Source organism: Pygoscelis adeliae, unplaced genomic scaffold (genome assembly GCF_000699105.1).
Source record: "Pygoscelis adeliae isolate BGI_AS28 unplaced genomic scaffold, ASM69910v1 Scaffold223, whole genome shotgun sequence".
In the NCBI taxonomy this organism is placed as follows: Eukaryota; Metazoa; Chordata; class Aves; order Sphenisciformes; family Spheniscidae; genus Pygoscelis; species Pygoscelis adeliae.
The window spans coordinates 2,686,390-2,706,564 of NW_008824543.1; the positions used below are offsets into that span (position 1 = coordinate 2,686,390).

Genomic DNA, 20,175 nt, shown 5'->3' on the forward strand with positions numbered 1-20,175 from the left:
CTCTTATTTAATATTACTTTCTCTTTTGTAAATGTTTTAATATATAATTTCTTACCATTTTGATGTTGTTTGCTGCAGTGAACAGATTTGTATGTGGTGTGTGCATATGTCTGTGTGTGTATGTGCACGTTTGTGCATATGTTTAGCTTTGTAAATCTTTTGTGACAAGGAGATTTTCCTTGTTACAACAAAGAGAGTTTGTCCAAGGCCTGTGCAAGCTTTTACTTCCCACAGAAGTCTTGAACATACAGCATCAGTGGATTTCCATTTACTCATGGACTTTGTGTAGGTCTGCCATAATTGTGGCCACTTAATCCCTGGCATTTTCAGTGAGCGTGGTATCTTCCCAGATTAAGAGAGATCACAGTGCTGCCATCTCAGTGGAGGGACAGTTATTGAGTTCAGTGGCAGTCACTGTCACAGGTCCATGTCTGAATAGGAAGTGGGTGATTCATGAGCTCTCACAAGACCGCAAAATATTAAGCTCCTTGAATTTATCAAGCATTCACCCCAGTCCCCATCTATTGCACTGGCATCCTCAGCACTGGCCCATGTGTCACAAGTGCTTTCACACCCTCATGTTAGCTTTTTCCACGTTGTGTTGCAAACATGTGGCAAAGGGATGCTGTGCCTTGAGCGCCCATCGGCAAGTGGGATGGCTTGGCCTGGTGTGGCAGATGGATGGAGTTACTGCCTGCCTAGTTCCGCTGCACAGACATCTCAGCTGCCTGTCAATCAGCTCCTGAATTGTGCAGTTTACAACATAACACTTCAGGATAAACTTACCAACGTCAGATTGCTCTAATGTGCTGTGCTCTATGCAGTTCAAGAATTATTGGCAAGAAGCTCAGACATCTTTGCAGCAGGGCTGAGACAAGCAATGACAAGTGATAATTTTGGAACATACTGGTCGGGCATCTCTATACAGGGCAGACCCTGTATGACCTCAGTTGGGTAATCTTCTCTTATTTGCATACACAGTCACTGGAAACTAGAAAATTTTCTAAAAATACTGCCTCCAGAGTGAGAGTCGCATATGACCACTGTGTTCTTCCGAAGGGCTTAGTAGGAAAGAACAAGAACTTATGAAATGTAACCCTGATATTTACAGGACAGGTGAGAACTCGCTTATGAATGGAAGTCACACTTACACTTGCCCTGAGACTTCAGCATACACAATGTTCCCACAAGGCTTCCACTGAGCTGTGATTTAACAGGGTTGTCTGTAGCTGTGGACCTCTGGTTTATTCACTTGCAGGTCGTATCACTGGACTCATCTATTTTAATAAGTCTAAATGCCATCTTCAAGAAACCTGATGGATTTTCTGGGGGATAGTGATACTGCCCGCTTTAAGCTATTTTTAGGCATCTGACTTAGGTGGTCTGAATTGCCTCCTTTGTTGATAATATAAACAATTTAGGCTCCTCACTTTGGTCCTCTGGACTACATCTAAATTAGATGCTAAAAATAGCCTAAAGTAGATGGTGTGAGTTCTCTCCTTCCCACCTTAAAGAAATCACTTCCAGAAATATTCATTAGCTTTAAACACATGGTGTCATCCCACTTAAAAATATGGCTTCAGGGCAATGAGATTGCCAGGTAGAAGCTAAAACTCCTGTAACTTCTCTACTTGCTACGCACATTTGGAAGTACAAGGGCATCTCAGATACGTTCGTATCCTCTATGTGGCTTTCTTCTGGAAATCAGGAATGTGGCAAACACAATGACAAACAATCCCAGGATACTCAGGCCCACCGCGATGGGAGCTGCTTTGCTGTTTTTATCAGGAAAACATTCTTCTTCTGAAAGTAAAAGGAGATCAGAGAATGTGTTATAGCAGAACACCGTACTCCTAGACTATACATCTATATTCCAGAAAAGTTAGCAAATACAAGCCAGAAGTTCTCAAAACCTTGTTTCCTTTTTTTTTTTTCTTTCTTTTTCCTGAGCTATAGTTAATACATTTTTTTCTGTGGTGAATCTTATCTCAAAAAAAGTATACTTGCCCCTTTCTAAATAGCTACATGCTTCACTGGAGAATGACTCTGCTCTTCCATGTCCACAGTAATTGTTTTACCATCAAGATCAGTACATATACAGCAGGAGGTTTTTCTTCCTGATAGCAGATGTGGAGCATCACACTACAAAGTGCAAGGCTCAAAATAAAGAGCAAGACACATCCTGCACAGACAAAAACTGCTCCTATGTGGCACCTAGTTGCTTCTGCCCAGTAAAAAGTATCAGGCCAGAGACAGGAGCCCATAGTCCAGGACATCATTAGCACAGCAAGGATCCTAGCTAAGTCAGTGTTTCCTAAGAAAAATCAAATTCTAATTGTTCTCTGTGTTTAATTCAGAATATTTCTGGATAATTGTGGCTAACTCAGAACATCAAGAGATTATGAAGGCAGAAGCCTTGGACTTAGTCCAGGGTGTTGCTTTAGCAGTACCGTTGTAATGTTATTGTACGTATGATGATATCAGAAAAGGTTTTGACACAAATAGTATCTTTTAAGAACCACCCAAAGATATATTCACTCCAAACATACCTCTTAGCTACAGAGAGGCCAAATCCTGACTTCCTAAGCCAGTCCCTACCCAAATGAATATTCAGGTCATCTTCTGATTAAATGAAAACTTATTACGTAAAAATGAACTTCAAGATTGGGGTAAATTGGCAGCTTCCCTATGGAGAGACTGCACCATCTGGGTCACTGACATAAATGGAATATTTACCCAACTAACAATGGCAGGATCAGTCTCAAAGTCACAATACAACAAGTGTAGCCCTGGGAGTGAAGGGAAGGTCTGGGAATGATCACTAATGTATTATCCCAGAACTGGATCAGACCTACATCTTCCATCTGATCTATAGGAATCATCTTTCCTTGGGCTCCAGGGAAAGAAAGACCTCTAGCATGATGCTCTGAGTAGCATCTGAGTAGCAAACTATCCTCTAAGTAGGGTAGCTTGATCAGCGAAACCCCAAAGTATATCACAGCTTAGCAGTGAATCCAGTTTATACCTAAGGTTTAAGAGAGATCCAACAGCCTCTACCTCTTTCATTTCTTGTGACTATTCCAAGGCAGATTTCGACAGCGCTCTAAGACAAAGGCCTCTGTTGTTATTGTCTAATTCTGATGACTATGCTGGCACAGATTGTAGCTTAGCTTGGGCTTTTCCCCAATGGGAGTCTTTACGCCAACGGCGGGCAGTTAGCCCAGGGAGCATGTGGAGTGCATGACATCATGTCACAGCTCCAGAGCCTCCACGCAGCTGTCCCCAAAATCTGATCCTCTTCTCCTCTGATCCAGATGGTGATTTCATGTGATACAATGCCACAAAGCCAAAGGCATCAGCGTTCCACTAGATGCTGCCTTTTAAAAGCTTTGTCTGGTTAATGCAACCTGCTGTTAAGGAAGTGAGCTGAAAATTATTTGCATTTGAGTATTGCAAACGCCAGAGGTGTTTGAATTGGCCATTTTGCTTTGACAAAACCTTGGGCTATGAACTCTAGGAATTGTTTCTGATATACTGAAGTGCAGTTCAGGAGACACCTTTACAGCTTTCCAGACTCAAACAGGCCAACCTATTGTAACGCTGCTGCAGTCTGTACAAAATTGTAAGGAACTTGAAACCAGTGATCATTAATGTTTTCTTTCTCTTCCCCCTTTAAAGATAAGCAAATCAGGAGCAACAGAAGTGAAACTACCAGTATCGAGAAACCTGAGGGGAGGAGGCTGGTGATGTGTATAGAGTCATTCCTTCACTGGGGATTTTGTCTTTCAAAATCTGCATACACAGCAGAAGTACGTAACAGTTTCATAACTATTTCATGGCCACTGGGGAATGATTTCAAAGGTGGTAGCTGCTTTCTCAACCCTTTGATTAACAGCAAAACTAATTAATTTTGTATATGGTATTGATTAGCAGAGATTAGCCTGACCCTGGGGGGAGAGAGAGTCTTTCTAAGCTCTGTCTCTGCTAGAGGTGACGCCATACCGAAAGCCATATCTGAATTCATTCGTTGTACAAATTAAAATGGGAATTTGGGGACCAGGTGGGATGCTATGAGTTGTTCCAGCTTGGTTTTATCCCATGAAAAAAATCTTCATGAGAATGAGAGCACAGATTGGATTCTCAATGTGGCTTTTAGGAACTTAAAGAAAAGTATATAAAAAAAAAAGTCCATGTCTTAAAAAAGCCCCAGATGTTGTTTCCCATTATAATTCCTTTTAGAATAAGAAGGGCAGCCAAAATATTGAGCTAACAAAAGAAGAATCAGTCAAACAAAGCCAAACTGAGTCAAAAGACAGATCTAAAGTAAAAAGAAGAATAGAGGGGCAATATTTTGTAAGCACGCAGAAAGTCAAATGTTGGAAGAAGGAGATGTTTTATTAGTGCATGTGAAGGGCTGGAGAGCTGATAAGCCTATCTGTCTACCTGAGTTCTTGTATGGAAACACCCTGAGAGGAGGGGGGTGATTCCCCACAGAAATGTGAAGATGTACAATTTGAAAGAGACCACAGGGTACCATCTAGTCCACCTCTCTGCTTTTTGTAGGATCTTTCACGCATCTCATAAGAAGTAAGGCAGCAGACCGTGAGAGTGTCCATACTGTGGGACACGGGAGTTTTCTGGTGCACCCAGCAGTCCTGGACCCCGCACCCCGGCCAGGTCCTGGCTGCATCGCTGGACAACAAACAAGGATGACAACATCTCATTTCCATGCAGAAGGAACTCCAGGTGTGGGCGTAGGGAAGAAGTTGTGATGAGCCTCAATACATTCTCCCAGTGTGGGCAATCCAGGGACCAGGGGAGTCAGTACTGGCCTGTCTCTGTCTTTTACTAAGCTACATGGTTGCCTCTTTGTGGCTGTACTCAAGAAAAGACAAATTGCAGAGATAAGCGTCACATTTAATTCTGAAACTAGGGAGCATGCCAATTGTGCTTCTCCTCAGGAGTGCATTTCATCATGTCTAGGCACAGCTGCTCTGAAACTATCATCCTGCATTCACAAATATGCCTTATTAGTTGGCAGTTTTGCTGCTGCAGCTGTGGGACATCATGAGTGTCAAGAGCCTTTCAAAATAGCTAAAATCTGACTAGATCAAGAACAGTGACCTTGAACTGAACTGTACATATTAAGGGTTTGGGCAATGCAATGGTGGTGAACACACTTCCGCTTGCTCTGGGAGAAAACGGGTGAAGAATAAAATGGTGGCTGTAGAGTTGAACATTTTTAATGAGAAGGTGAAACAGAAGGTATTGAATATAGGAGGGAAAGGTACTTTTCCGTCTTACATAGGTATTAGCAGTGTGTTGAAAATGACTCAGAAAAGGGTGAGAATACAACAGCAGGCAGGTTACAGTATTTGGGAGCTATTACAAAGCTGTGATTGTGCTATAGCTGTAATAGGATCACCGCATGTGTATGGTTATAATCTAGCAGAAGGAGATACCTCAGGCTACCAGAATGCTGACATGTAGATCTTGGAAGGGTGGAAAAGGTATCCTTTCTACTTACCTTTTCCAAACTGGTTACCAACAATATCAAATGCCTGCAGCTGCATATTAACGAAGAGTAGCTGGAAGTTCTTCTCCAAGCTGAAGGTTTGCTTGCTGGCACACTTAAAGGAATTCCCCAGCTTTGTTGTAAACAGCTTCTCATGTATGGCTGCATAGTAAAGCATACCTGGAGGCCATAGAGAGACAAATGAGAATCCGCACTAACTCTGTTGGAACCAACATCTTTCTGAGATAAAATGGAGGATCCCCGGTGCTTTGGCAGAGCAGCAGTCACAGATTTGACTAAAGCATGGACAACAGGTTGCCCAGAGAGGTCGTAGATGCCCCATCCCTGGAAACATTCATGGTCAGGTTGGACGGGGCTCTGAGCAACCTGATCTAGTTGAAGATGTCCCTGCTCGTTGCAGGGGGGTTGGACTAGGTGACCTTTAAAGGTCCCTTCCAACCCAAACTGTTCTGTGATTCTATGATTCTACATTTTCCCCATAATGTATCAGTTACTAAACGAGTGCTTTAATTATCAGTGGGCAACTCAGCTGAGCTTGGGTCTGAAAAAGTGGCTAAAATTTTAGATGCTTCTTCATATTTTAACAATCTGAGTCTGCAAGAGGGGGTTAGGATTCTCGCAGGAGCAGACAACTATCTTAGGTCTCCAGCACGGCTATTTCCAGACAAAACAGAGATACCATCTCTAGCATGGGAATTTGACATATCTAGTCTATATTGCTTTATGTATTAAATACGTTTTTAAACATATTTCAGTGTCACAGTACTTTACGGAAAATATGGCTCAAGTTCAAGGCATGAAAAGATCTTGTAGCCTGGGCATGTCCTGGATGCATACCCTCCTTTGAAAGCAGATATACCAGTTTAAGACAAAATCATCCACATCACCAACACTGCGTCACTGTGTCTTGACCACATCTGCCAGCATACCCCTGGTCCTCTTCAGTCTAAATCAGTACACCAGTGTGTACTGATACAGTTAATTCGGTAATTTTTATCTTAGAAAAAGATACAGGCTTGCTCACTGCAAAAATACTGCTGGTGGACTGTGAAATGACAACATCTGGCAGAGAGGCTGTAACAAACAGCCAGGGAGAACAAAGTCTCTTGCCAGCACCACTGTGGAGGACTCAAAGTATATTTGAGGATTTTAAAACTTATGATTAAGCCGATTAGTTTGTGTTTGCTGCAATTTGCACTCAGCAATGCACAGGAAAACTCTGATCATCTAGACTGAGAACATCCCTAGCAGACATGTCCTCTGGATCAGCTTTTCTTTTACTTCAATTGCTGTAGATCAGAACAGGCTCCACTTGAGTTAATAAAAGTGCTCATCAGTGAGAAGAAAAATTAGGACACACCTGGTCAAGCTCCTGATTTGTTTTTCTTCTTTCAGGGACAAAGGTCAATCCAAATACTTATGAGTAACAAGCAGAGAAGTGACATAATATAGTCATTAACCTGTCACAGATTTGATAAATTAGGAAGAATTTGTGCACAATTAATGTCAGAGAAAATCTGAAGTGGTGGCTCAGAATTTTTCTCTCTGACCTAAATGATGTTCTCTTAGCATGTCTCGGAAGGTAGCATCTGGGGCAGCTCCTGACTGTTCAAATGGCGAGAAGCAGGACTATATAAGAAAAAGAAAATCCGATCGCTAGAGAAGGGCACAGACAAGGTCTAGGATTTCAGGGTAGTTTTAAGAACCTCAGCCTGTGTCCAGTTCTTATTTTTGCCAAACCAAAATGTCAGACATGCCTCCTCTCCATATTGGTGTATTTGAAATCTGGATCCAGCTCTGCATTTCCATGATCCAGATACTGTATTCATTTAGTTTGTGTATTACACTGGAAAGATGCATGCAACTGAACTGGAGTCACAGCATTTTTGTGTGGTTGCACATAAAAACTTTGAGGACTGTTCTGTATATTAAATTCGGGTTTGAAGTAATCTCTGTTCTGAAAGAGTAATGAAAGGCAGGGAAAGCTTTTGAGGACAAAAGGAAAATTGAACAATTCTGATGAAACTGCAGCCCAGTCCCTTCTCTTCCATTTTCATGCCGTAAGATTTAGGTGAATGATGTGTTGAAAGCCTGATAAAATACATAATTTGCAAAATTCACTGTTTTAAAGATATGAAAGCCTATCACACACCCAGCACAGTTTGGTATGAAATTAAGACAATGTAAAATCACTGACCTTCAGAAGATAACTGTAATCTGCTCTCAATTTTACTGACATAGTACGTTGGAGCTTGCTGCAAAAGAAGATGTATCTTTATTCATAATACATCCTCATATTTGGGGAAAAAAAAAAAATACAGTTCACCACAGCAAAATGGTCACAAAGAATTTCACAAAGAAACACAATTTAAAGCATCACCTTCAAGACCCAAGAACCAACTTGCTTGGATTTATTGCTTTTTCTTTTCCAAATCACTCCATCTAATAGGTAAGAAGCTGGTGTGATGCAGCAACCTCAGCTACATCACCAGTTCTGCTCAAGTCTGTGAAACTGGACCATGCAGGTGTGATTTTGCACACACTACTCAAGCTAGACATTTGTGTGATACTTGTGGTAACCAAAAGTAGGAGGGAGTTAAGCAAATATTATACATTGCACAAATTAACAGGCATGTGATAAGGCCAATTTATTTTTATTCACCTGTTCTGCTTTCATTGAGAGTCCCTACAGTGCTCTCATGAGTATTCCTGCACTGAACTAATCCATGCTGACCTGCAACTCTGACTGTTTGCAGGACCTAAGCTGACACCTTTAGAAGTACTTGGGACTCTTGGCACTGCAGTGCACTTTATGCATAAGTGCCCTTCGCGTGAGCAAACTGCAAAAAGCAGCCGTGCTTCTGTGTTCATCATTGTTTTGAACTAGAAGCCAGCAACAAGCTGAGAGCCGGGAGCTCATCTCATGCTAGTACCACTCATTTCCTATTTTGTCTGCCCACAGTAGTCACTACAAATGAGGAAACAGCAACCTGGATGTGTCTGTGTACGGGGGAAATAACTGTTCTTTCCACCCTGCAGACACCGTTGGTGCTGGCTGGTTTTTTTTCATATGCCTACAGACTGCTGACATGGAAAGCACCTGGTACAACTGCATAGAGCAAAATTTCCAGCTGACTGTCCTGCCTGCATGTGCCCTAAAAGCCTGGTGCAAGCTGAATGCTGTCCTCCCCAGGACTGTCACAAAGTGAGAGCCAGCCCTAGGAGCTTTTCCCTGGTAGCAGTGTTGGAGTATAATGTGAGTCTTTATGTAGCAGCCCTACTATTCATTTTAATTCCAGCTGTGAGCACACAGGGACTGGTGAGTGCAGCTGGTGGATAAATGGCAGCAGACATGAATGTCTCCTGTGCACCCAGTTTTAACATTATGCAGTTTAAAAGCTGGTAGGATGGATTGGGACAGTTTAAGAAAGAAGTACACCAGAGAAGAGGTTCTCAGCATTATTCCCACTTAAAGACATAAATAGGTCAAATATTACCCCTTTTTTTGGCTGCAGTGCTATATTCTGTTTGGCTACAGTTAATAACTTTGCTTGGGGAAAACACCTGCTCCTACTTCACGTCTTGTGGGTTGGTTACAAAACTTCCTTTTTTCAAGTTCTTTGCAAAAAGCAGCTGGCAGTGGTGAGTACTGAGCCCGCCGCTGCCCTTCCACTACCCCACACCGTCTTGTGGGTTGGTTACAAAACTTCCTTTTTTCAAGTTCTTTGCAAAAAGCAGCTGGCAGTGGTGAGTACTGAGCCCGCCGCTCACCTTCCACTACCCCACACCAGCACCGCAGCCCTGGGGCCTGATCCAGCTCCTCTTTCACCAGTGAAAATCAGAAGTGCCATCGCTGGAGCACTCCTGGTTCAAAGCAGTTAGAGAGGCTGTGGGGGCCGAACACACAAAAACCAGCAGCAAAATGATTTCTTATTGACTTGAATTTCAAAGAAGTCTAAGCCGAGCCCTGCTATGCTCTTGAGGCTTATCTTTAAATGAAGGGAGGATTGTCTAATGCTGTGCCAATAACCACCTTTTTCAGGGCAAGACAGGTCAAGTACCTCCTAAAGGTTCACATCACTCTCCTTAGCACTGCTGCGAGCTGAGGCTTTCATGGGTACTTGAATCACCAGACTTTTTCTAAGGATCCTTGTAACACAGAAAATGCTCCCCTTGTTGCAGGAAGCATACGTTTAAAGCAAACACTCATGGTCTGAACTGATCGTTTGTTTTAAAACAGCTCCTTGATTTTTTACCTCACTTTACCTCTGTAGCTTTTAGACAACTTTTTGCCATAAACTAAAATCAAGGTGATTATTAATTGATATCTTTTCTCTGCTCAGGCATTAATGACCCAGGCGTGGTATAATTTGCTGTTGCCTCTTGGACTTTCTATGGAAATGACTGATTAACCATTTGTACTTTTCTTAATTGTCACTAATTTGAGCTTGGAACCAGGCTGTAAGATTGACATTTTGGCTTGATTAATTGAAGGACACAGATCAGCAGTGATGGCCAGATGCAGCTCTGAACTGTTATGGAGCTCCAGGACATGGCCTTAATGCATGTTACACTCAGTCAGAGTTTGATGGGATCCAACCCATGCCATGTTCCTCCCTGCCCATTAATGACTTTATACACAGTATTAACTTCTGTCTTTAGCCCTGCTGGCATCATCACCCAGCCCTTATTAGCTTCTGGATAAATAGTACTGTGTGCTGCCTCCCAAAATATGTAAGCCGTGTAAATGTCTGAGGAAGCAAGAGGATGGCTGCACTCAGCAATTTTCTCCTGTGGTTATAATAGCAGCAGCACTCTTGGTAGCTTATGTTAAAGCCTCATCCACATATGATGTGGTCCCAGGGGGGAACATGGTGTCAGTAGATGCAATGTCAAAAAGAAAGCTCATTTTCCACTAGGTAAGCAGGGCCTCTCTCTTGCCCAAGTTTCTGTGTGTACTTATAAGTCTCCCTGGTGTGGTGCATTTTAAGAGCACTTATCAACAATTTTGTTGTTATAGTTCACTTGTTTGGATTTTTCCACTCAGAAATTAGATGAGATTAGGCCCCTTCAGCTGTGGATGGGCTGTGACTCCTGGGCACTTACAACTGCATAGGCTGCCCTTTGGATTTAACAACCACAGCGGGCTTTTGGCTGGGCAGTTGTGATACTTGGCATTTATGAGAAGCAAATGACTAATCTCACCTGCATTCAGGTGGTCCCTGAGACACCATTTCGTAAGAGCAACTCGATAGTGTGAGTCAGAGCTCCAGGCACACACACCTTGCTCCTGCACAGGGACTCCAGTCCCAAACCCATTCCCTCTGTCCCGCTCCAATGCAAACAGCAGACCTGGCCTTCCCTTCCACTAGATTTTTACCTGTGTAAAATGAGATGCAGATTCTGTTTGGGGCTATTTCTAGACTTTGTGTTGCTAGACTGGTAGCTTTAACACTGTTCTCTAGGACTTTGTATCAAAGGATGGCAAGGCATGTACTTACCCTTCATCGCACATACAAACCTTTCCAAACTCAAAGTTCAAATAGCCAAGACCTGATCTGACATTGAACCTAGCCCTGCACTGAGCAGGGGGTTGGACCAGGTGGCCTCCAAAGGTCTTTTGCAACTTGAATTAATCCATGGTTCCTCTTGGGAAGGACAGGAGTGATAATGCCTTATATACCAGTGAAAAACTAGCATAGGGATGAATTAAATGCCTTTTCCCACAGCACAAGCTGCATCAAAGGCAGCCTGAGTTCCAGCTCCCCAATCCTAAACACTCCTTTCCTCTTGTCCTGGTTTCAGCTGGGATAGAGTTAATTTTCATCCTAGTCGAAAACCTAGTCCAGCTGAAACCAAGACACCTCTAAATGCAACAATTACCTTTACAAAGGTGAAGTTTATAAACCCTCCACTGAAAGTTATGTTCAGCTCAGACTGCACCATCCCACAGCTGCCAGATGTCTGTGTCGCATTGGGGTCGACAGTCGTGTACTCCGTCTGCTTCTGTGGAGAGAAGAGACATTGCAGGCCTGCTGATGAAGAGGAGGGAAAAGCTTAATAAGAAACACACGGAGATTTGTAGCTGCCTTTTTTTTTCAGACAGGCTCTGTGTGGCTGAATGAACAGGGCAGCAGCGGCAGTCTAATCGCTGGCTGCCGGCGTCAATCCCCGCTAGAAAACCAGCACTGGCATTTGTCTAACACAGCACCAAGCTGTTCCAGTGTGTTAAGCTGGCAGAAAATAATCGTTTTCTGCTCATTCAATGAACTGGTATGATTCAGAGCAGGGTCAGATGAACACCAGTGGTAATTTAAAAAAAGGAAGCAGTGGGAACTTGTGCCTGAAGGCAGAGGAAAGATCAAGACAGAGGCAGGCAGTGGTTAGACTGGCTTCGACGTGTTGCTCCTTGTATCACCCTGGCCTCCTCCTCATGTCCTGCACAATTCATCCCTAGCATCAGCCAACCCACATTGTAGCCTGAAAGGAGAGCTCTGGGGCCCCAAATACACAGTTTGGCTCCTTCGGTCTCATCTCATACACACCTTTTGTAATAAACATCTCACTGTGGTCTGGTGAGGTTGGGAACAATGCTCCCTGCCTGGCTTCGGACAGGCCAAGGGATAAAGGATGTGTAGATGTGGTGCTTAGGGACATGGTTTAGTGGTGAACTTGGCAGTGTTAGGTTTATGGTTGGACTCAATGATCTTAAGGGTCTTTTCCAACCTAAATGGTTCTATGATTCTATGAAAATTAGAATCATACCAACATTTCATCTTTCACCAACATTAGATACTTATCCCATGTTAGAAATATTCAGACTGCAGGCAAGAGTATTTGGATTTCTAATGGGGATGGCTCGAGGCATATGAACTCCAGAGCCCGAGGATGTAACCCCACATACTGTATTAATGGAGGTTACAAAACCTTAATTCTGAGGGACATAAACACCATTTTGGGTTTTATGATATCTTGTGCTGAATCATTCACAGTGGATCACTGCTAGGAGAGGGTACCAGCTCCCCTGCTCTGACCCAGCCTGGCAGCTCCTGTGATCCTAAAATCTCCACGTGTCAGCATCAAGACAACTCACCTCTGAATCCAAGTCTGAGAGTTGACAATTTCTTGCTTTCATTGCAACTCGCAATGTCAAGCCCTTCACTGAAGTCAATTCAGATGTTAACTAGTCTCCCATTCTGGGAAACACAAATAACACTGAAGCCTGACCTGCCCTCCCAAGTATTGCTAGTACAGATAGATCACTGAAATAAGAAAGCACCCATACGTCCCACTGACATCATCATACAAGCCGAAGTACAGCATCTCATCTGCTGTGGCATAGAAAAGGCCTTGGACTGGTAGCAAACCACTTATTTTTATCATACAAGCTAACTTCTGAAAATTGCTTTGAAAGAAGAGGAAAAAATTCCAGCTAATGAAGAAATAGTTGTTACAAAGCTCAGCCTTGTAGTGTTTCCACCTCACCGTCTGTGTATTTTGAGCCATCAGTTGCAAACCCATGACTGCCTTGATGCAGGTCCCGTTCCCACTGGAAACGGTGTATGTGCCAGTGGGGATGGGAGAAGGCCGCGGTGCAAGAGTGGGTCTCAGTGTCACCGTAGTAGATGGGATGGTTGTTTGAGTCCCTGGACGAATGGTTGTTGTGTTGGTCGTGGCTGTAGCTGTTGGACTTTTAGGCACCGTTGTTTGATTTCCTGACCCTGTGGTGGGCTTTACAGTTTGCATGGTGGTGGCTGCAGCTGTCATTTGTGTATTTGGTGTTGTATGCTTTATGGTTGTGTTTGTGGCTGCCACTGTCATTTCTGTGCTCACATGTGTTCTGGCTTGCTTGGTTGAGGACATAGGGTGTACAGTTGTGTTCTTCACTGCAGGCGTAACCGTTTCCATTGCCTGGGTTGTAGCCTGATCAGCTGCAGTTGTGTTGTCTGCTGATGTTGTGGATACCACCGTGGGAGATTTCTGGCCGGTCGCTTGTATGGTGGTTGCTCCCGCCTGGGCTGTCGTGTGATGGCCTGGTGCCGTTGTTACCTGACGCTGCTCTGTTGTCTGCACAGTTGTTCTATGGCTTATGGGTGTTGTTTTAAGAGAGCCTCTGCTGTTAAAATGAACTGTGGTGCCTTGATGGGGTGAAGAATGATAAAGGGAGAGTGGCTGAGCAGAAGTAGCCGTATGGTGGAAGGATGTGGTTTCTGGAGACAGTTTGACCCGCAGGGCCACTTCAGCAAAGCAGGAGGAAAATGCTGCAAAGAAACAAATAAGTCAGTAGTCCAGAAACCTTTATGGCTAACATTTCTGTTGATACCCGCAACATAACTGCACTGGTTTTGTTATCAAATGGGTGATACAATTTTATTCTTCATTTGGCTCCAGTCATGATACGAGAGTGAAAGCAGACATGCTGTAGGACTATCTATAACTTTTCACCGCTCCCCCGGTCTTCACACCTCTGAATACACCCATTGCAGTGGAAGAACATTGGCTCCCAGCTCCCCACACACTGCTTTTACTGCTGAAGAAGCCAGAGGATGCTGGAGGCATGAGCACACCTTGCACAATCCCCCGGCAGCACAAGAATTCCCTTGCAGGCAGTAGTACAGCAAGATTTGCTAGAAGCAAATTATCAAGGTCTAAGGAAGATGAAGTGGGTGTAACAGGCGAAGGGGTGGTTGGTTACTTACCAACAAAGCATGGGGAAAGGGAACATATTTTGTGTGTGAAGGAAGTGAGGCAGCGTAATGGTCTTACAGTGAATCACAACAGTCTGGGAAACCAGTCTGGGAGACAGGGAAATTCCAGATATTTATTTATGGTTTTGTTGTAGCCGTGCCATCTTGAACCCTGAAGTTCTTCCTCCTGGGAGGTACCCAATGGGATGCTCCAAACTATGAAAGACCAGCCCTCTTAGCGATGGGCTTTCAGCAATGAGAAACAAATTTCAGGGTACAGCATCCAGGGGCTTTTTGGACCACATCTAAAAATAGTCACAGCACCAAAATTATGTTTCCATCTTATAACATTTACAGAAACATTTCCCTTGCAGAACTGGAAAGAAAATATCTGGCTCCTAAATGTAAATAACGAAGTGAAGAAAAAGTGGGAAAAGTACGTTGTAGCATAGATGAAGGTCACAACTCTTCTACGTGAGTCTTTGATTGTGGATATGCAACAAGACTCTGTAAAGACAAGGTCAAGCTAAAAGAAATCATAAATCACTGAGATATATGAATTCCTTGATGGGCACGAAGCTTCAGGTGTAGTTAAATGCTTTACTGCCTAAATTAGCTGGAGGACAGAGATGAATTTTCCAGTTTGGAGGCAGAAGGGACCCAAAACTCCAAGACAGCTCATATTCCTAGCAGTACAGCTCCACAGAGGACACCGCAACATGTTGTCTGAGAAGTTTATTGTATGCTGTTTTTTCCAAATATATTTCTCATGGATCGGTATCGAAGCTTTGTGGCAGGCAGGTTGCTGCGATTTGGATTTTAGGATCGATTAAGGCCAGAGGCACATTCAGAGTGGAAACGGCTGAAATCTTACAAGCTCATCTTCCTTTCATTTATTTATTTTCACTCATCATGAACAGAGAACTGCAACAGCAACCGAATTCACAAAATCTTACCATTTTAGGATACACATAGACTACATCAGAATAATAAAACCTACTGGGTTTTGAATCAAATTCAAGATCAAAATGAAAGAAATGAGAACAGATGTATAGATCTGAACCCACACTTCAATTTTCCCTTAAAATGGCTATGCTAGAGAAGAGCAGAAGTGTAGATGTATACTCCGTATTCCTAAAATTGCCTGGGTTTCACCTCTGTGCTGTACAGAATATACTTGACTGCCAGCATAGCTGTTATCATCAAAGAAGGGCAACTTGATGCAGTTAAAAAGCCACAAAAATGACAGGACAGATCCCTCTGATTGTTAATTTTACCAGAAGGAAACTAAAAATGCCATAATTAATATGATACTTCAGTTCATTTTCGCACTTTCCCCTAGACTTTACCACACCTGCTGGCAGAGCTGAAAAGCAGGTAACTTATCTCCTCTGCGTGCCAGTGGAAAACCAGAGCAGTTGCCATATACCAGCTATAGGTAGTTGCAGCTAAGTGTATCAGCATGATAAAATCAAAAAAGAAGAAGTTGCAATTTTGACTCTTTTTTCCCCTATAAGATTGCAAAACAACCCGTATTTAAATTTACACAAGTCTTAAATAGTCAGTACTTCTTAGTTTTTGGTTAACAGATTGGTTTCGATTACTGACCAGGTAACACTTATTTTACAGACATGGAGAGAAACATTATTTCACTAACATTTGGATGCCACCCATAGCTTTTAAATGAAACTTCATTTTCCCCAAAAGGTCATTTCAACCTAACTATTTCTCACTAGAGAAACGTTCAGGCTGACAGGGTCACTGAGGGGTAAAGTCAGAAATGTCTTTGGGGTGATGCATGGCTCATGCTCACCCGGTGACCTGCCAGACCATTCCTCCAGCTTCCCACGGCTCTCCCCAGCATTTTGGACCCTCTGTCAGGGCATGGCCATGCTGCTAAACCTGTTGGTTTGGGTCATCTTCTCAAAAGGCATTTGGCCACATGAGCTCCCAGGGATGGGTAAGGATTGCTCTCCGAATGGTCTTGGCTCTTCTTGGGTGGTTGTTGGAGGTAGTTCGGTAGCTCTGCTGTGCGAAGGGGCAGGAGGGCCCATGGGATGCCTGACCTACCCTCCAACTAAGGCCTGGGAGGCTTCACCACATCTCCTTCGGCGCTGCAGCGTTGCCTCTCTTAGAGCCTGGCACAACCTGGCAAAGGAGCTGCTTGCACGACTCCCCCCACCGCAGCCCTTTTCACAGCTCTGCCGGCAAAAGGGACCACAGAGCAGCAACAAATTGCAGCTCTGCCTCCCCCTGTTAGTCTCTGTTTCTCTTTTCTATGAGGCCATCTCAAAACTTCACACGACCAACATTTTGCTCGAGGGACTCGTGCTCCCTGTGGTGCATCTTCCTGGAGCAAGCAGCTGCAATCCCTCGTCTCACCTCGGCTTCAAAGTTGTGCGTTACAAGTGCCAAGGGTTGCATTTCTGCCCAGCAAGCCTCCATGCATGCAACACATCAGAACAAAATTCTCAGAAAAGGATCAGGGCAGCTCTCAGAAATTCGCTGTCCCCAGTCTGGGCCTGGAGACCCTGTTTTCATGCTTTGGTGACCAGGGAGGTTCAGTCAATGCCAGCAAAGGAACGTCACTGCTGTGCTCCCAGGTGTTACACTGGGAAGCGGAGCGCTCAGTGCAATGATCTGGCTGTGACATTTCTCAGCCTGCCGTCCTGTAATGGGGTGGGTGAAAAAAACTCTTGCTGGGGATTTTTTCCCCTTCTCGTCTAACCACACACTCGTGCTGCTTGGCAGCCCAGCAGGTTTGTTCTGCTTTATGCTGCCCAGAAGAAATGCTCGTGTTTAGCTGACTGATTTTGTGTGGACACAAAAACCTGACCCAGCTCCTACAGTCACTGAAAACACTCTCACCGGCTTCGGCTGCTTTGGTTTGAGTCCTTGAGGAACTGGAAAAGCACCAAGATTTGTCATAGTCTCCCTCCAACACAGGAGCAGTTTCTCAAACCTCCAACCCATCAGACTTTATCTCTTAAACTTTGTTTAATTCATTATTCTGTGCAACTATGCACAGAAAGACTTGACTTTGTGCAACTAATAAAACATCACAACAAATCACTAAAGGAACAATGAAAAATGGATAAGGAGCTGAGGAAACAAGTTCTTCCTGGTCAAAAAGATCCTTGCTGACCACCAAGTTATTAGTGTTATTTCTCTCAGTCTGATCTTGCTTTCCTTTTGTGTACACATTTTGGGGCTACTTCAGCAGACTCTGGATATAAAGCGGGTGTGGGAAAGCAGAGCAGATATGGCAGGAGCTGCTTTTGGCCAAGTCCCTGGGCTGTTTCCCTGCTCACTGCGTTGCCGCAGTAGAGCTGGGAGGGAGATGGGGGTTGTTACCTGTGTGATCCCTGTATGCCGATGGCAAAACACACTGCAGAAATCCAGCGCCCCGCCAGTGAGCTCAAACCTTTAGCCATTGCACAGATTAAATTGCACTCGACATGTCCTTCTTCACCTGGCAGATTTTGTACTGCTGCGGGCGTTGAGGGATGACTTAACATGCTGGGACACGTATTTGACCAGGCTAGCTCCCCAGATTTTCACAGAGCAGCATTAAGGATTGAACAGTGACTTTGATCTGGTTTGTCGTTGAGCTAAGCCCCAGCCTGCCTCCGCCTTCCCCGAGCCCCCCGCCTCACTCTTGCTTTCCTGATCATGCTCTGCATCTCGCAATGCAAACCAATTAATGACTCGAGCAATGCTTCCTTAGTTTTTCTTCTGCTTGTCTCACTCAAGACCCTCAGTCAGTTCTGCCGGTCTGGGAATTATTTTTAATTAAGAAAAGCAAGCCCAAAAAAGCTTGCTTCTAATACTATTTTGAGCTGACTCCATCACACAGTCAGAGCTTACATCACCACAGAGTGCAAGGGAAAATACACAGGAAAACACCAAACTAAGTCCGTACCTGCTGCAATTAAATGTAGTTATAGTTATTTTTTAGCAGTGGGACTTTATTAAAAGCACCCTTAGAGCTAGCAACAAAACTATTCAAGTTTTCAGTCTGTTAGGTGCTGTCCTGACTGCAAGGAAACAAAACCAGCATAGTCTATCACATTTTTCTGATAGAAACGATGGAGGATGCTACTCACCACAGGCGAAGGTTAGCAAGACGAACTGCCATGCACTCCTTCCCATGGCCAGCACAGCTGCAGGTTTGACAGATGCTGCTTCTTACCGTGGAGCGGGTGGAAAGGAAATCAAGGTTTCCTGGGGACTGAAAAGTTTCACTTGATGCAGGGAGTGCTTAGTCACGTGGCTGGAAAGGAGGTGGAGAGAGAAGGGGGCAGACCAATGCTTCTCGTCTGTAAACTACCACAGAAGGAAATAAATGATGGTTAGGAAAGAAAGTGAAAACAGAAAGGACTGCAGGCTTAACTGGGGGGAAGACAGGCTCTCACTCTGCAGCTGAGACCTGGGGCTCTGCAAGGCCACCTAAAGCTTCATGCTCCTCTCTCCGGTTTTGATAACTCAGTGCAGACCATAGCTATACTCTGGTGGAGGGTTAAGACCTGTAAATCACTACTTTCCCACGTGTTCTTTAAAAAAGTACTTTCTTCAGGGCCAAACTCTTTCTTTTATGTTAAGGCACAGAAGAGAGAGGTGTAAGCTTGAGCCACCTCTGCTGAGCACCTGCTAAAAGCAAGATAGGGCCGAGCAAAGCCCCAAACGGGCTCTGGTCCCAGCTGGGGACTGTCGGCAGCCTTTGCTGGCTGGTTCAGTCCTGCTCCAAGGACTGAGCTTGTTGCAGGTGGATCAGCTGGGGTGGCTCACCATTAGCGTTGTGTCCAAACGCAACCCTCAGCAAATAACAATGACCCACCTCTGTCCCGTGAAGTGCCTCCTGCAAGCCACGCCAAGCTGGGACAGGGGCTGCGCAGGCAGGTCCTGGCATGCGTAGCCGCACACCAGAGATCTGCAACAGGAGAGCGTTACGCCTGCTCATGTGTGCAGCTGGATTTCCAGCCCTGGGACTTTGCCATGGGGCCTGCTTGGTGTGGGGGGAACAAAGCAAGCCCCACACCTGGGATCTGGTGTGGTCCTCATTATTGTTTTTCCCATACCAATATTGAAGTGCAGTAACATGATAAGTAACATGAAAACTCAAGTGAAGTTTGCCCCCGGAAATCTGGATACCGGCTGAAATTAGTTCCAATTTATTCTGCTCTCTATATTTACATTGTGTTTCTACATTCTCATTTTTACCTCCTTGCCTTTCTACATGATCCACAACATGCATTTGGGTCAACTAGCGCTCCCTAATAAACCACTGGTAGCCAAAGGTAAGCAGATATCTTGGGGGTGGCTATAATAAAATTATCCTACAACTTCCTTGCCTTATGGCTGCAACATTAGCATATGCAACTCTGAACTGTCTGTGTGAACCTTTGCACTCTCCTACGAGTCCAAGGGATTCAGGAACATGCCTAAGGGAGATGGGTAAAGGAAAAAACCCACTTTGTGCCTTTTGTGACACGTGTGTTGGACAAATAAAGTTATATTGGACAGATGTGTGGATTTTTTTCAGCTCTGCTGATGTGCCTTTACTGATACTCATTTATTTTGAATAGAAAGAAAGCTCGTTTGACTTGTTACTTCATATAGAGACATCAACCACAATGTTTTGTACTAGTTATAATTTTTATAAATTTCAAACAAAGTGTGGTTCTACACAGGTCAGAATGGCCTAATTACAGAAAGTTCATTTGCACACTTTTTTCTTGTAATAAATTCATACATTCTGTCTTGACTGGAAAAAAATGACAGGTAATTCTGTGCGCTTTCCCTGTCTGATTATCTCTCATCAGTCACAATATACAAATACATCATTATCAACACCATGGAAAATACGTAAGAAAAACAAACTGTACCAATTCTCAGCTGGGGAGAGGAAGTCTTAGCAGCTAATTCAGCTCCAGCTGCAAGAAGAAATACACA

The 20,175-nt window shown here is 44.0% G+C and overlaps 1 protein-coding gene across 1 annotated transcript; it reads right to left on the reverse strand.

Moving 5' to 3' along the window:
* Positions 1-1,663: 1,663 nt before the first annotated feature.
* On the reverse strand, positions 1,664-18,409 carry LAMP3 (lysosomal-associated membrane protein 3). The gene is made up of 6 exons (XM_009321720.1): positions 18,330-18,409; positions 13,022-13,797; positions 11,420-11,542; positions 7,734-7,791; positions 5,528-5,695; positions 1,664-1,803 (listed from the first exon to the last, which is right to left on the reverse strand). The coding sequence occupies exons 1-6, from the start codon at positions 18,373-18,375 to the stop codon at positions 1,664-1,666; spliced, it is 1,311 nt and encodes a 436-aa protein (XP_009319995.1). The 5' UTR covers positions 18,376-18,409.
* Between the last annotated feature and the right edge of the window lie 1,766 nt (positions 18,410-20,175).

Bases quoted from the DNA above. Each gene is read 5' to 3' on its own strand.
- LAMP3 (XM_009321720.1), bottom strand. From the start codon at position 18,375: ATGGGAAGGAGTGCATGGCAGTTCGTCTTGCTAACCTTCGCCTGTG. The intron at 11,543-13,021 runs GTGAGGTGGAAA...TTCTCTCCACAG, and splicing joins TGGCTCAAAATACACAGACG to AAGCAGACGGAGTACACGAC. The intron at 1,804-5,527 runs GTAAGTAGAAAG...TTTTACTTTCAG, and splicing joins TGGTAACCAGTTTGGAAAAG to AAGAAGAATGTTTTCCTGAT.